The sequence below is a fragment of the Pelmatolapia mariae genome, linkage group LG7 (assembly GCF_036321145.2).
Source record: "Pelmatolapia mariae isolate MD_Pm_ZW linkage group LG7, Pm_UMD_F_2, whole genome shotgun sequence".
NCBI classification, from domain to species: Eukaryota; Metazoa; Chordata; class Actinopteri; order Cichliformes; family Cichlidae; genus Pelmatolapia; species Pelmatolapia mariae.
This window is the reverse complement of record NC_086233.1, coordinates 29,128,287-29,145,849: the sequence shown is the minus strand read 5'-3', so window position 1 is coordinate 29,145,849 and position 17,563 is coordinate 29,128,287. Positions and strand designations below refer to the sequence as shown.

The window sequence follows — 17,563 nt, the reverse complement described above, 5'->3', positions numbered from 1 at the left end:
GTGCAGGTGATCTACACCGTGCTGAGACACAACAGTACTGATGTGCAGTGGTAGATCCTCTTGCAGCACGCCATCCACCTGGATGATGTGGCCAAGAAGGAGAACGACTCCACCCACCAATTCGTCCACAGCTTCCCGTTGTCAGAGCCAGCCGGCTGGCTCAGCAGATACATCTACATCCCGACTGTAGGTGGTTGTGTGTGTGTCACAGAGTAGTACTAGGAGTGCCTCCTGAACCTCTGGTTTTACTGCCTCCTCTCCGTCGTCCTCACTCTGTTCAGCGTGGCTGTGGTTTGGTCCAAGTGCACCTTCTTCACCTTCTTCAGCACGTGGCCCGTCCTCTCGCTGATTGTCATCCGGTTGGCTGAGAGGCTACAACTACCAGTACATCGAGGTGAGCCTGAGAGGGCAGACGCTAGTTTACACACAAACCGTCAGACACAGAGCTTCATATTTCTATACAGCCTCTAAAAGTGTTTAAAGCTGCTGTGTGATGGAGTGCTGCACAGCTGAGTCTTTGTTGTGTTACAATGAAGGAAACGTGACATGTGACGTTTGTTTCAGTGCTTCGTTGTTGAAACACGATCTCACTTCATTCAGACCGCTGAGCTCCTCTTGTTCAGCTCACTGCCTCGTAATGCTTGCTCTCTCCACCAGATGGCATGCTTCATCACAATCTTCTTCCTTTGCACCTGGTATTGACTTAGAGTTTTATTGTCATTGTGTAGTTTCTTGCACAGCGAAACTGGGTAGCTGGACCACAAGGTGAAAAAGTAAAGAAGGGAAAACAATATACAATGAGGGGGAAACAAATAAATAAATAAAAAGCAATATATATGTATCCATATATGTGTGAGTGAACTATATACATGGTGTGTGCGTAGGAAACATTGAAACATTGTGTGGTTGTATACAAGGGCAGTTATATAATATAATAAATAAAATAAGGGTGGAGGGGCCATGGTCATTTAGGGTGGGGGTGGTGATTCCAATGAGACCAAAATATTGCACATGAGCCAAAAATATTGCACAGAGCATGGAAAGAGTGAGATATTGCACATAAGACATTGCACATAAGACATTGCACATAATCTTCTTGCCAGCTGATGTGCAACCAGCGTACCACACGGGGATGGCGTGTGGTACGCTGACCTCTTCCTTTGTTTCCTTGGTGTTTAGGGTAGAGATGGCACGATACCACTTTTTTATGTCCGATACCGATATCATAAATTTGGATATCGGCCGATACCCATATGAATCCGATATTGTGTGTTTCTTAATCAATAAAACTGTTTTTTAATATCTCGCTGCATTTTGTATAAGTTCATACTCAAGTTTAAATAAACAACAACACTAAAGCTATTCTGCATTATACCTGTGTGTGGGGAAAAAAATACACTGCACCCAAAATATTTCATAGTTCAGCAACACTGATCAATCTAATAAACTTAAACCTACTCCATCCTCCCTATTCTGGTAGAGTACTTAGCATAAATATTAAGCAACCTAACTAATAGGGTTGCAAACTCCCAGCAAAAAAAAAAAAAAAGAAAAAATAGGGAACCACCCTCCAACTCATGATGCTTAATCGATGTAATCAACTTTAATTTGATGGAGGATGAAAACAAAATGCACAGAAACAAATAATTTTTCAAGAATAATTAAATAGCTTAAACATCTTTCTTCAACAGAATTGCAGGATTCACAGATGGTACTTTCCCAAAGGAAAAAGTACTATAGCTTACTAGGGTATATTAGACTTAACAGTTACTATATACAGTAATGGACTTCTACACATTTTACATCAGATTAAAACTTTGGGTGTAAGATTCAGATAATTATTTATTAAAAGCTAGACATTTTAAATGAGAATAAGAAAGAAAGGTATGTCTTTGTGCCCCCCTTTTCCCTGTTCATGCCCTATCGGCCCCCCTGGCTAAACTTTGCTAGATCCGCCCCTGCACAGTTACCAGTTGTCAGCTGCGTAGAAAACGATCCTGGTCTAGAAAGTAATATTAAATATATTCTAACAACAGCTTATCAAGCTTAAACGTGCTGCTGTTGTTCAGCCGCTGGTTTTACTCTTTCTGGCGCAAAGTGGGCCAAAAACAAAGAAGAGAGACGGACTCGTGACAGAAAAGCCGATCAGCTGATCATTAAGCAGTTTCACGATTGAAGTAGCAGCAGGAGAGCGAGAGGCAGTCGCTCCATATATCGGTTGTTAAGCTTAACATGGGAACGCTTTACAAACATTCAGAGATGAACTTACACACTTGCTCTACTTCTCTCCGAGATAACTTCGGCGGAGATGAAATGGTCTGGGTCTAGGTTTAAAAGCTTGTCTATACAAATGTCTGGGATGATGGTATTGAAGGCCGAGCTGAATTCAATAAAGAGCATCCTTACTGATTTCCCAGGATACTCCAGGTGATGCAGAGGAGAGTGAAGGGCGGTGCAAATTGCATCCTCTGTGGACTTTTTTGCCTTGTAGGGTGGGAGGCAGTCCTTTATGTGCCTTAGGAGCAGCTTCTCGAAGCACTGTGCAATCACTGGAGTCAGTGCGATGGGTCTGTAGTCGCTGAGGCTACTGATGGTGGTGGACTTGAGGACTATTGTTGCAGATTTCAGAGAGTGAGGGACAGTGGCATGTGACAGGGAGAGATTGAATAGTCTGGTGAACATGGGAGCCAGCTGGTCGGCGCAGGCTTTGAGCAATCTACCAGGTATTCCGTCAGGGCCAGCTGCTTTCCTCTGATATTCTGCTCTGAACACATTGCCGACCTCATGTTCTTGGAGGCTAAATGTGTGGGGACTGTGCTCAGAGGAGGCTGTGGGCAGGGCGTCGTGCATGGTGGGGTTGACTGCAGTTTTCTCGAAGCGGGCAAAGAAGTGCTTATGTTCCTCTGCTAATGAGATGTCCATATTATCTATATTTGTCCCACTGCCTTTGTAATTGGTGATGTGTTTCAGGCCTTCCCATACCTTTCTGGAGTTGTTATCACAGAGGTGGTCTGATAGATTGTTTGAATAGTCCAGCTTTGCTGCTCTGATGCCTTATTTAAGGTCTGCTCTTGCTCTGCTGTACATGTCCTGGTCCCCAGATTTGTGTGCCTTTAACAATGCCTGAACCTTACTCGTCATCCAGGGTTTACGTTTGGGGTAGAGCAGGACAGGCTTTTCCGTGGAGACAGTGTCCATGCAGTGCTTGATGTAACCTGCGGTTGTGTGAGTCTCTAGTTCATCATGTTAAAAGACACTCCACTCTGTGAGGGTACTTGAAAGGGTTCTGAAAGCGTGAGGAAACACATCCCTGTAAACCAAGAGAAGACACAAGTACACGTGTTTCTTTCGGGAATGTTCCTCCTCATATACAGGGCGAACATTTTTACTGTTTCAAAAGACCTTAAAGTCTCCTCTTATTTTTCTTAAAGCACACAAACTACAGAGTTGTGCAGTGAGTCAACGTGTTATTAAACAACATATCATGTGACCCAGATGTTGACCCGGAGATAATGGAGGAGTCAACTTGATGGAGGTTTTGTGACTTTGTGGTGTTTTCCTCCTGCAGGCTGTCCTGTCGTCTCACTCCTCCCCTGTTTGATCCACATGGACTCGGCCATCTCCCACCACAACAAGCTGCAGACTGCTCACACCTCTGTAAATACCCACACTGTGTAACACACCTGCTGTTACACCTTTTTGGTGCAACCCTTTAAATTTGGGGTACCCCTTTGGCCTCTCCCCTTTTCTACAATTCCCTGTAGGAGAGGAACTGGAGCGGGCAAGTTAATTACTTGGAGGTCTTTCATTCTTTTTACCTTTCATCGCAGGAACACAATGCAGGAACACAGCGGTTACATATACAGTAGTGTGCCAAAGGTTTAGGCAGGTATGCAACAACGCTGTAAACATAGAATGCGTTCAGAAAAATAAATAAGTAAATAAAATTATATATATACTGTATATATATAGCGCCTTTCTAGACAGAGTCATAAAGTGCTGCACATAAGATAACCAGTCATAGAAAGGTAAAACAGACAATATCAAACAGACAATTTAAAACAGGCAAAATTAACCAAAAGCAGTTTTTTTTAAAAACAACTACTCCATCCACAATTCTTAAGGTTTGGGGGAGAGAGTTCCACAGTCTAGGGACGTAGGGCTGTAGCAGATCAGAGATGTAGGCTGGTGCCAACATCTCTGATCTAAAAGTCAAGACCAGGATCTTAAAATGGCCTCTGAATTCAACAGGAAGCCAGTGTAGCTGAGATAGCAACGGTGTCACATGTGAATACAGATTTTGTCAAAACCCTAGCGGCAGCGTTTTGCACAACCTGCAGACGATCCAGAGAACCTTTGCTTAGATACATCAACAGTGAGTTACAGTAGTCCAAGCGTGAGGAAATAAATGCATGTATAGCAATCTCCAGTTCAATTCATTCCATTCAATTCAGTTCATGAATGATTAATGATTGTTTATTAACCCCAAATGTATTCTACAGCAGGACAACGACCCCAAACACACAGCCAAAGTCATTAGGAACTATCTTCAGTGTAAAGAAGAACAAGAAGTACTGGAAGTGATGGTACGGCCCCCACAGAGCTCTGATCTTAACATCATCGAATGTGTCTGGGATTACATGAAGAGACAGAAGGGGTTGAGGAAGCCTGTATCCACAGAAAATCTGTGGTTAGTTCTCCAAGATCTTTGGAACAACCGACCAGCTGAGTTCCTTCAAAATGCGACGTGATTTAGATTTCTCTTTTGTTCATTCACTGCATTTTGTTGATTGATGAAAGCTTTGCACAGTACTGTATGTAATTATGTTTGTGATTCTGTGTCGTAATCAATGTTCTCTTCAGTTTAAGGACCCGCTGCCTTAATCTTCTGGGCTTCCAGCAGTTTATGGAAGACAGTGAAATGACCTCTGACCTGATGGACGAGGGAAAGGAGCTGAACCGCCAGGGTGAGACTGTCGCCACCATCTGAATTCTGTTTAACAAGACAGTTATAATAAAATATAATATTTGTACAGTTATAGGAAGAGGCGGAGGGTAAATACCTCTTTGTTTCTTCTGTTTAGATTTCAGAGAAAACTAATCAGTGTATGATATAACAATAGAAGTCACTCACACACATCAAAGTCCTTTTACACATCTTATTCTAATAACATAAAATATATATTTTCATTGTGTATTAAGTGCACAGACTGCAGTTTACAGCAGGTTTCCTCACATATACTATATGATTCCAAAATAAGAAAGTCATCTGCTGGGAGAAGAAACAACAGTGAAACGGGAAGTACAAAGAAGCTGCTCATCACTGGATATTCTGCTTAAGATTGAAGATTGAACATCTGCCTCCCAGCAGGTCAGTAAAACCGAGACAGCTCTTCAGAATCGGCGACAACATCTCCAGCACCATCAGACTGAGAACAGGAGCTCCTCGAGGCTGTGTTCTCACCCCGCTGTTGTTCGCTGTCCTGACACTGCACTGCTCTACACAGCTCCAACCACATCATCAGGTTCGCTCATCAGCAACGACGACGAGTCGGCGTACAGAGATGAGTCTGAGCAGCTGGCGTTCTGGTGCAGCGAGACCACCAACACCACCTCCATCACCAAAATAGCCTAGCAGCGCCTCCACTTCCTGAGACGCCTGAAGCGGGCCAGCCTTCCTCTTCCCATCCTCACCGTGTTCTACAGGAGCACCATAGAGAGTGTTCTGACCAGCTGCATCTCCGTGTGGTTCGGCAATCTCATCCAGCTACAACGGATTGTTAAAGCAGCTGCCAAGATCACTGGAACATCTCTCTCTCTCTCTCTCTGCTACAGGACATCTTCACCAAGCTCTGCATTAGCAAGGCCTCCTGGATCATGCTTGACCCCTCACACGCACTCTTTTCTCTCCTCCCGTCTGGCCGACGCTATCGCAGCATTGGGGCCCAATCCTCCAGGCTGCGAAGTAGCTTTTTCCCAGAAGCCATCAGACTCTTGAACTCACTACCGGCTCTCCCACTCCCCCCCACCACCCACACCCACACAAACCGTTACCTAACTCTATTGCACTCCACATACCACTGCCTTTGTAATGCAGATGCTGCTCTATGGACAATCCTTACACTCAAGAACTCTGCTCATGTTTACAAGCTGCTACGCTGGTCACTTTAAATCACTTCAAGGTCACTTTAAATCATTCAAATTGTAAATTGTTATTAATACATTTACCTCCAAGTCTTAAAGTGTATATTTATTTTTTCATTCTTCTTATATTATTATTTCTTTGGGGGGGGGGGGGGGGATTGCACTGAATGTAACTGGAGCCTCATCATCTCATCTCTAGATACTGTACTGTATATAGCGGAGATGACAATGAAGCGTACATTGGCTTGACTTTGATGTGACAGACTGCAGGCCTGAGCTTCTAAACAGATCAAATCCTCAATTTACTGCCTGTCATGCCGGCAGTAGAGACAGTCTGAGCACATGAATGTGAATCACTTTAAATGCAGGTTTTATGAAGGTCTTGCTAATATATTTCATTTCTAGTGTTTAATGTTGTAGATTTATTTATCTGTCTGTCACGATGGGAGCTGTTAGGATCAACTGATTCAGTCACTGATAAACCTGAAGTCCTTCAGTCATGTAGGAGGTCAGAGCTTCATGTTTATGGGATTCATGTGCAGTTTAATTGCATCTGTATTTATGTCATTTAAAGTTGATTGGCAGGTGATTGTGTGTGAAACCATGTAATCACTGTAAGTTCATCAACACCTTCACCATGTTTAAATAAGATAAGATAACATGACCTTTAGTAGTCCCACACGTGGGAAATTTGTTTTGTCACAGCAGGAAGTGGACAGTGCAAAAGTTCTGAAGCAATAATTAGACTACAATAAGAATAAATACAGTACACAACTGTACAGAATAGAATAAAATCAAATACTATATACAGTAGAATAAAATATACAATAGGATAAAAATAGAATAAAATGTTGTACACAACTGAGTAAAAATACAACGATGCCAGAAAGGAGTATTGCACTTAGTGTTATTGCACATGTGTGGGTGTGTGTGTTTGATCAGTTAAAGTCTTTGTTGTGGAGTCTGACAGCAGTGGGTTGGAAAGACATGCGAAATCTCTACAGAGTTTCATCTGTGTGCTGTTAGATTTCTATTTGTTTTTGTTTACATTAAAATAAACTGGAAATATGAAGCAGATCCCCGATGAACCCCAGGAGTCATTGTGGGCTTGTACTGATTGCTAAACCAAGCTGCACAAGATTGGACTGAAGTAAAGCAAAGGCTGCCTTGAATGTAGGAAAATGATATGAAACCATGACAGTGAGCTTTGGAGGATTTCTTCAGTCACGTTTTTATGAAGCATTTGTTTATAGCATTAAAATGAAGTGAGCTAAAACTGTAAAAACACAGAACTGGTCCTTTAAATGTGTTTAGCAGTAAGTGTTGTGGTGCTGGCAGAAGTGATCTTCAGTCAGAAAGGTTGATGGTCAGGATGAACCTGGACAATTCTCTGTTTATATGTGTCATATCTTTTGTATGATATGGGATAATTATTGATAGAGACAGACGTAGCCTTGTACTTACATTTCTTGCCGCCTGTCAACACTGCATCTCCTGCCGTTACAAACGGCTCTTCTGTGTTTGTGTCTCATCGTTCTAGTGATGAATATTTATCGTCCACCATGAACTCAGCCTATTGTTCTGGTTCTGGTTTTGGAGAGTAGACTGTGTGTTGATCTGAGTCCTGTGAATTATTCCCAAGACAAATTAAAAATGTCCTCTGGTGCCGTGTTGTTGCACAATAAATATGATCGAGGTGTCAGAAACGGTCTGGCCCTGGTTATTGTCTCAGATATGGTGCACGTCTTATCCTTTCTGCTTCTGTGGGTTTCCTTCTTTTACTTCTTGTTATTTTCCTAAAATGGTTTTCATTGTGACAAAAATATCTGCTGGAGTTTATGGTGCACTAAAACCTTTATGAAACAGTTGCACTCACCGTTAAAAGGCAAGCCAGAAAAGCAGTGTAATGCAAAGTTATTTAAGGGCTAGATTTATTGCAATGGGTGTGTTACGTTCCCCTAAAAGGGTCCAGGCGATGAAGGGGAAGTAACAAAATGTGTCTGGGTCAGAAAAAGGAGACAGAGGCAAAATGGTTAAATTAAAGAGTTTTATTAAAGTTTCTATCGATACTAACTGAAAGAGACGGACAAGCCGCTATCACCATTTAAAGAAACAAAACAAAACTCAAACGTTGGTCAATTAAACTGAGAAGTAAGCCAGAGAAGGATAAATTGCCAAACACACTACTCCCCACCAAGTAGGAGCAGAGCACACGCAGCTTACTAGCTGCAACCATTCACATGGCACTCTGGCCCAGAGCTCACCTTTCCCTGGGCTTAAATACCTTTAATTACTGATGTGAGTTAGCTGTGTAAAAGAGAAAGGTGGCACCTCAGGCAGAAGAGATTGTAGGACACGCCCACACAGGCACCTTCAGGAGGAGGCCCTGCTAGGGCCGTAGCAGGGTGAGTTTAACTGACTTACGCGCAGAAGAAAAGTTCTTTAGGAGCCCAGATGGTGTGAATGATGAGACCATAGACAGCAATTTTTTTGTTAAGGAAAACCAGAAATATACTGAATAAATGGGGCAAAGGGGAAGTGGAACAAAATAATAAATACTGTCTTGTGTCTGTATCGTCCTGTTCTGTCTAGTGTTGCACTGTCTTGTCTTGGGTTTTTTTTTTTTTGGTTTTTGGTTTTTTTTTACAATTTTTGCATATTGCACTTTATGTAATCCTGTCTTGATTGTCTGTTATATGTCATATGTAGCACCAGCCTCGGAGGAACATTGTCTCGTTTCACTCTGTACTGTAGCACTGTACATGGTTGAAATGACAATAAAAGCCAATTGACTTGACCATCTCAACTTTTTCCTTTTATTGGCTTCTTCTTTGCCGCTCTACCCGGAAGCGCAGCAGCCTGGAGACCACTCTTCAGTGTGGATGTTGTGACTGGTGTTTGGTGGAAAACATAAAGTAAAGCTGTTAGTTTAAGACCTGTGGGACTTTTATGTACTCCCGGGTCATTCCATCTCAGTCCATCAAACATTTCCTTCAAGACTGTGATCACCAGTCTGTCTTGAATTAATTCCAGGGAAAGATGCACTAATTACTAGGAAATGTGCAGAAATGCCAGGACCTTATTTTCATTAGTTTTCTCCAATTTCAAGTGTTTTTTATCGTTGTATTAATATTCGATTATTTAGAAAACTGTCATAAGGGAGGAACGGACTCAGGCATAGAGCAGCTGAATTCAGAATAAAAGTCCCAAGTTTATTAACAACAACACTAGATGAAACTATATACAGTGCACAGGGCTGGGATTTCCAGGGATGCAAGGGAAACGGTTCCAAAACACACCACACGTCCGCTCCTCACTCTCCACTTTCACAATCCTCTTCACCACTCACGCTCTCGTTTGCTCCACACCTCACTGCCAGACTCAGGAGAACAGATCAGGAAACAGAAATGGGTCCAGGAATCTATATACAAGAAAACGTAGTTACAACAGACTAGTACTAGTAACAGGGCTGTACTGACGAGTGCTACTCAGCAAACCAGCGAAAAAAATTCTTCTTCTTCTTCTTCTTCTTCTTCTTGTGCTTCTTCTTCTACATTTTAATGGCGGTTGCAAACAACTTTTAGTTGCATTATCGCCACCTTCTGGACTGGAGTGTGGGTCGGAGAGGTTTCTCCGCCTCCGTTTATCTCAGATAAACACCTGTCGTTCTTAAAAATCCAAACACTAGCCTATAGATTACATCCCCTGTACTCCTTCGAAATATGTCAGATAACTGAATGTTGTTTTACAGTTTTTTTTCTTCTTTACTTTAATAAATTCAACTAATCCAGGTTTACTGTGTGGCTTGGCCACACACACACACACACACACACACACACACACACACACACACACACATTGTCTGTAGGACCTTTACTTCATCCTAAGTCACTGAAAAATTAGTTATAGCAGGCTGATGTTCATGTGATGTTCTGGCCAGTCTGAAATAATTTACTTAGCAGTAAATGAGACAGTGGCCAAAATGTAAAACTGTTCATTTAAATAAATAAACAAAGCAGTAGGAGATTTTTTAATTTTTATTTTCTTTATTTTCATTTGCTTTTAACTACATTTTCTCTTTTTCCATAGTTTTTTTAGTGCTCCCCATCAAGTGAACCCCTCACCTGAAGTTTTTCACTTCAAGCCAATTAATTTCAATCCAATTGGATTGAAATTATCAACCCCAACAATCAAATGATCCCCTATGAGCAAGCACTAGGCAACTGTGGAAAGGAAAAACTCCCTTTTAACAGGAAGAAACCTATGACAGAACCAGGCTCAGGGAGGGGCAGCCATCTGCCATGACTGGTTGGGAGATGAGGGGCCAAATAAAACATAAAGGAGAGCACAGTATAGTTACCACAGGTTGCTATGGTCAGTAGAACGTGGTTGGAAAACATCATTACTGTTCTTTAAAATGTAACTGGCGCACATCGACAATTGCAGTAGGGCTTGAGTAGATAATGAGCACAATTCCACAAATAACAGCTGGGACATTCACTTCAGTTGAACATCTTTGAGTAGGCCCAGTAAACTGCAGGAACAACAAGACCCACTGTGGCAAGCCCTAAACCTACTTTAGGTAGATGTTTAGCACCACGATGCCCCGAATCACTAGTCTGAACCTCTTCATGAGTGTCAGGAACTGGTTTTGCAACAGGAGTCTCAAGTGCCTCCGATTCAGGAGCAAGATTCTCCAGCTGCAGAGGTTCACCAGCAATCTGACATTCCTCTCTAACATTGTTCACGTCACCCAATACATTTTCGTTTTGCTTCATACTGACCAGCTCTTTAAGATCTTGGACCATCTGTCTTCTCATTTCTAAATCCTTATAAAGCTCATCTATCTGTTTCTGCTTGTCCACAATTGTCTTGCTCTGTTTTTCTATTATTTCATTATTTTGAATTATTAAACCCTGTGCTTCTCCCATTTGGCACTCAAGAGTTTCTAAATCTTTCCTGAGATCTGCATTCTCTTGACTGAGATCTGTGTTTTCTTTAATTTGTCCATCTCGCTCACTTTCAACTATGGAAAGCTCAGCAGTAATGCTGCTGTTCTGCTCCAGTAGAAGATCTTGGTTTTCCCGAAGCTCATACAGATGCATCTGAATGGTTTTAATCTCTGCCCTGGTCTGTTTTTCTATTACTTCATTATTTTTAATTAGTAAACACAGAGCTTCTCCCACTTGCCACTCGGGATTTTCCAAACCTGTCCTGAGATTTGTGTTCTCTTTCTGTTGTTCATTTCTCTCGCTTTCGGCCTGGGACAACTCAGCAGCAATGTTACTGTTCTGCTCAAGGAGAAACACTTGGTTTTTCTGAAGCTCATGGAGCATCATCTCAATGGTTTCAAACCCTGCCTGCATTCTCTGTCTTTGTGACTCCTCTCGATTCTCTCTGTTAGAAGGTGAATTATTTAATCTTTCCTGTGACATTTCTTTAAAAACTTAATGCAAAGTGTCGAAAGAAAAAAAAGAACGCTTGTTGAATTCTTTAAATGTAAAAGTATTCCCTTTCTCAAAGAATACTAGTTTGCAAGAACAAATCGCTGTTTCTGAAAATGCTCCAAGTGAAACTGTGTTTAGGAAGGTGAAAGTGGGGTATTTAAGCATTTCTGTGGCGGCGACAGTGACGTCAGCGCTTTGATCTTCTTTGATCTTCTCATACAAAAGCGCTGACGTCACTGTCGCTGGAACCCATCAAAGTGGAGCGTTTGCATTCCGCGCATGCTCAGATCATGCGTATTGAAATGAACGGGAGTGTGTTTGGGTTTCAATTGTTTACCTCTGTTTTAGCCATTGCTTAGGCTTCGGTTCTTTGTTGTGCAAGAAAAACAACACCACCGCAACTATAAAAGTGTATTTTTAATTTTTATATTTGTTAAGCTTGAACAGCGAACGTTTCCTTTGTTTTTCCACTGAGCGTCAAGAGCAGACCGATGTTATTTGGTGCGTAAACAAAAACTCCAGTCAGTTTAGACCCATGGAGTCGGCTTTAGGTCTGAGCTTTAATTATGTTTACATTTTGATTTCTAAAAGACAATATACTAGTTATATAAGAAAAAAAGTGCTAAGTTTGATGAAAATAAGTTGTATTCCAAAACTGACGGATCATTTAAAGTATGAGAAACCCGTAATGAGGTTTTGAGCTGAATTTTTGCGTTGTGGGGCAGATTTTTGCAGTTTTTGCTGGTTTTTTGAACATGTTGTTTGAGGAATTGGTTGACTTTAATTTCTGTATAGAGTGCAGCAGAGATGAAATGTTTTGTTCAGAAAATATTGTTCTCAAATTAACAACTTTTTGTTTTGTTCTCTTACACATTTTCACTAAAGGTGCAGTGCTAACATTTATGCTATAAAAGAACTACACCAGAGTAATAAGACTTGAACTTCACTGTAAGAGCCAAAGGGAATGTTTAGGTTTTCTTTATTTGTTATGGTGGCACTTTAGATTTTCCCCGCACCTCAGATAATTGCATCCTGGGGTCGCACGTTATTTACCTGACGTTCTCAACACGGAGGTTGGGGGAGTGGTTTGGTTGCAAACTTTTCTGCTGACCGTCATTTTAGCACGTCAGTTAATACATTTGTACATTTGTTTTGAATCAAAGCGCAAAGTTTGTTGTTTTGTTTTAAAATAAATACGCAAACACAAATGGGACTAAGTGGCTCATTGGAGACACGTCACACATCCACATTTGCGGATGGAAGTCCCAACATTCAAATGTGTTTTATCGCATGCATCAGAACAATGAAGAGGATTTGTGGATATACGTTTTGGAGTCACGAAGCTTTCAGATAGTCGGACGCTGTTCTCAAAGGAGTTATTGGAAACGTCACCGCCACAGTGACACGAAAAAGATTGACGCAACATACACATCAGAAGCGGTAGGACACGCAGATTCACTCGGTGTATTATTGAATGTTTTGAACACAGTTTGTGTCACCGCTTGTCCATTGGGTACATTGGTTTGCGTTGTGTGCTTGCATGTGCTTGATTTGGCAAGCTGGAGGAAGCTGGTCTGATTTTGACAGCTTGTGACGCTGTGGATACTGCGCATTGTTTGCACGTAAGAAAAGCATTGGATATGATCGATCTTTCAAGCTGTGGAATATAATATTGTGTTTGCTGCATGTGAGAAAGTGACAATTAGTGAAACATAAGAAGCCACATGAACTGGAAGAAAAAAAGATCTGCAAAACTGACGGGTAAATCACGTGCTTATAAAATGGAAACCACAGAAAGAGCGAAAACCTCAGGTTAATATCACGTGTTAACCCTTGAATTTTGTTAAAGAACTACGGTTGCCCTGAGAGGCCAAACGGCCCGCAACTTAAGAAAACACAGAAACCACCCGCAATAAGAAAAACGCCGCAAAAACGCAAAACGCAACTGAAATGGGGGGAAAAAAATTCCAAAAGCACAAGGGAAGTGTTTCTGGGGAGACAATAACCCGACGGAGCAGTTGCAGGAACCAAAATATGCCAAGAATTGCGCTGGGAGACATTTAAAAGAAGTGGAGGATCTATCGGTTTTGTGAGGGGGAAAAAAGATGAGAGGTAAGTGGGTTAGCCTAAAAATCCGTCATCAGTATTATATGAATCTTGATAAAACACATCTACCATGTTTTGGATTCCTGCAACTGGTCTGTTGGGTTATTGCTTTTGGAAACCGTAAAGAAAGAAAGGGTCACCGTAAAGAACTGATTAAAAAAAAGAAAGAAGCAAAAGCTGTGCAGTTCAAATTGGAAAAACTGAATGATTTGTATCAAAATGCTGAAGCAGTTCATGATGCATTCATTTTACTGATTCCGGAAGATGAACAAGACACTCATGTTGACTGGTTGGGACGCATCACAAAATGTAATAATGATTTTGTTTGACAGCGGGAGCAACTGGAGCTGGAAACAAATATAGCTGCCACGGTTGCAAAAATGAAAGTACTTGGAGACTCAAAAGGATCCAGCATTAAAAGTAAACTTACCAAAATATGTGATGGTATGGAGTCTTATTTTGAAAAGGGACAAAAGGTAACTAATACATTGAATACTAGTCCTGATGATCCTGTACATGAAAAGCAACATGTGCATATCTTTAAGGAGCATAATGTTGCAGATTGACACGCTCTTAACTGGAGGCAAAGTTCCAAATTAACCACAGACTTTTTCTGAAGATCCCTTGACATAGCAGTCAAACATTAGAAATTCACATGAAAATAAAAGTGTGTGTGGTAAGACTTGACTGAAGTGGCCAAAGAAGTGCAGGAGAAAAATGCTGTCCAGTGTAGCAAGTGATTTATTCACCATTTAAATCAACGGATTTAAGGTCAAACTGCACACAGCTAAACTGACCTGTTTTGTTTTTTTATTCCTGAACACCTGCGTTCATCTGCTTAAATAGTCAATTCACCCTGGACTATTCCATTAGGGTAGGTAAGGCAAACATATTCTCCGACCTATACTGCTACTCTTCCTAGCAATAAAACTCTACGGTATACTCTAGACATCTTACAACAAATCCTGTTTCTCTACTAACACTCTAAAATCAGCTTTATTAAATTACAGGGATTCTCCCCCTTCTTCTCCTGGTCTCTTCCTGTGACCTCAGATTAACCAGGAAGCTATAAATGCAGGAAGTAAAACAATATTTCCTCCTTTTGTTCCTAGAACACAGGTAGGTGAGTTCAAACAAAACCAATTAACAGTTAAAATAAATACATGTTAACTTAACAAACTTGTAGGAATTGATTTAAACCAAGATGTTATGTTACATAATCTGTAAAAAAGCAAAACATAAACAAACCCGGGATAGTAGATGTTTGCCTATTGCAGACTACATATGAAATATGGTTAAATCAAAACAAGAATGTTAACTAAGAATATGGACAAGTGGTGTTCTTACCCACTTTGTCACAATGTTCTCAAGTTTCTAGTCATGAAGAAGAATGTTACATCTTATCTGTCACAAGTAAGCAAAATGAACCCACTGCTTGATTAATCCAACAGCATGATTTTTCTTCATTACCTAAAAAGGAGAGCCCAGTTTTTGATGGTGATCTACTTCAGTACCTGTCATGGTCTGGGTGTGTTTGTGTGCCAGTGTTTTGTTTTTTTTCTTTTTTTCTTTCATTGAGCCGGCAGTTTCCCTCTGGGAGGATCCACAGTGTCCCTGCTAATTGCTCTCACCTGTGGGTAATAAAGCTGTCGAATTATAAGGCCAGCGCTCTCAACTTCGCTTTGCCAGATTCGCAGCTAACCACAGTTAATGCAGGCCACTGTTGTGTTTTGTAAACGTCATAGTAAATTACCTTGCCCTTGTACCTGCATGCCTCAACATCAGGAGTTTTGGATTTCTTACCACTCATCCGGATCACTCTCCCCTCCACGCTGCTGATCCACCTGCGACAAGGAAGCAGTTTACAGGAACTTTCAGAGCCAATATCTGCCAGCATTCTTCTGGAACCATACCTGAACTTGGTTACTCTTGTTTCAGTGACTCTGACCCTTGCCCAGGACCCTCCATCCAGTCTGACTCTCCCTTTGGCCCCCAAATCGCAGAACTGCAGTTTCATTAATTGAAATCTCACTTACTGTTTGCTTAGCTCAGATTGATTGCATAAGTGCTCCATAGTTTTGGCTTTGTTCACGGCACAAGTGTAAACTCGCTGCTTAGTTCACAGTTGAATAGCCTTGTTGCATTCACTTGTTTTCTAAATAAACTTTGTCACTTAAACGTTCCCTGTGCTCCATCTGCATCCTGCATTGGAGTCCTTTTCTCTCGGGTCGGCTACGACTGTGACGCAGACTTTTATTAAATGATTTGAACACAACATTGAAAGCAGAAATAAAACCCTAGAGGTTTTCTTTATTATTTAGAACAATACACAAAAGGACAACCAAGAGAACCTGTGAGGAGTTGCCTACACATGACTTCAGAAGCAGGATTCAGAAAGTCTTTGTTACAGCAGCATTTTGGCAACATCATTGGCTGTTTCTCGTATACGAGGAAGACCAACTGGTCAAAAGTTACCAGTACTTTTTATGCAAAAATGCTGATAAACTCAATTTATTTGAGTTGTCTTAATTTAGAAAATACTAAGTAAGCCGGAAGTTTTGCTTCTCACTGCGGAAGGATGAAAGATGTGTTTTGAAAATGCCAGGTCACTACCGTCCTTCTCCCTCGCGGATCAGTCCGCATGTTCATAGTGCCAGCATTTGTTATGGAATATGTTGATCAAACCTGGAGAAGCGTCAGCTCAAGATGTTATCATCGGGTGAGAAAGCCGAGAAAGACAAAGCTGATTCTGATGCGTCGGGTCCGCTCTGTGTTACGTCTTTGTGTGGAATCCGTGTGCCTGCTCTCATTTGCTGTTTGGTGGTTGTGGAAATAGTTTTGTGAGCTTTAAGGCACCGAAAGCGCTTTACAATGCCATTATTCATTTACGCTCACATTCACACACTGGTGGAGGCAAGCTACGGTTGTAGCCACAGCTGCTCTGGGGCAGACTGACAGAAGCGAGGCTGCCATATCCCTCTGGCCAACACCAGTAGGCGGTAGGGTAAAGTGTCTTGCCCAAGGACACAACGACCAGGACAGAGGCCGGGGATCGAACCGGCGACCTTCCGGTTACAGGTGCCCTTCCCAACCCCCTGAGCCACGGTTGCCCGTGATTGCACAGCCATTAAGGATGAAATCAGTTTCTGAAAAATGTTCTGTTTTTTTCTCCCTCTGCTTGCTTCTTACTGTCTTTGAGGCTCGGGACCAGCACTCCTGTTGTTGGACAAAAAGAAATCAACTCAGTGTTTTGGTTTTCCAATATATTAGCAACTGTCAGTGAGATTTATATTAATCAGGCTGAACTTTAATCATACTTTAGATCAGCCTGTTTTACTTATTGTTTAATTTTGCTATGGTTTGGGAAAGTTGTTTCTTTACTGATCTTTTCCTGTCTTCTGTTATTAGACTTGAGATATGACTGCACTATGCTGTTGCTGTGACTCCAGTTAATTCTACAAGACATGCTGTGTAAGTAAACAAACAACAACAGTTTGGTCTGCATTTCTTGAAAGATCACATCCCCCAAACTTAGTTTAGAGGGTTTACACTGTATATAGTGAAGTCTGCAAGTTTTCTAACAGCAAAATTTGTTTTGTGCCCAAATCATTTTGCACATCATTAGAATGAAAGTTATTGGCCATGTTTGCATAGCCCTTTTTAAAATGATGCTTTCATGACATTATTGTGTGTTGAGAAAATATATTTTACTGTTATTTTATCATTGCATCAGAATCATATGTAATAAGCATTACATTAAAGCATTTATTGAAGCTATTGACATTACATTAAAGTTTGGATGACAGTGACTGTTATAACCTCATGTTAATCTTCTATTTACAGGTGTTAGTATAATCATATAATCT

The 17,563-nt window shown here is 41.3% G+C and overlaps 1 protein-coding gene across 7 annotated transcripts; it reads left to right on the top strand.

Moving 5' to 3' along the window:
* The first annotated feature begins 3,404 nt into the window (after positions 1 to 3,404).
* On the top strand, positions 3,405 to 17,159 carry LOC134632149 (G-protein coupled receptor-associated protein LMBRD2B-like). Of its 7 annotated transcripts, XM_063480776.1 has the most exons (5): positions 3,405 to 3,657; positions 4,503 to 4,747; positions 4,864 to 4,967; positions 5,262 to 5,371; positions 5,508 to 5,569. In XM_063480776.1, the coding sequence occupies exons 1-4, from the start codon at positions 3,607 to 3,609 to the stop codon at positions 5,351 to 5,353; spliced, it is 492 nt and encodes a 163-aa protein (XP_063336846.1). In that variant the 5' UTR covers positions 3,405 to 3,606; the 3' UTR covers positions 5,354 to 5,371; positions 5,508 to 5,569. The 7 variants fall into 7 exon arrangements, 6 of the variants coding, with proteins under 6 accessions (XP_063336846.1, XP_063336848.1, XP_063336847.1 ...); XR_010573750.1 differs by having other exon boundaries at positions 4,503 to 4,690; positions 5,266 to 5,554; XM_063480778.1 differs by lacking the exons at positions 5,262 to 5,371; positions 5,508 to 5,569 and adding an exon at positions 17,106 to 17,159.
* Positions 17,160 to 17,563: the final 404 nt, after the last annotated feature.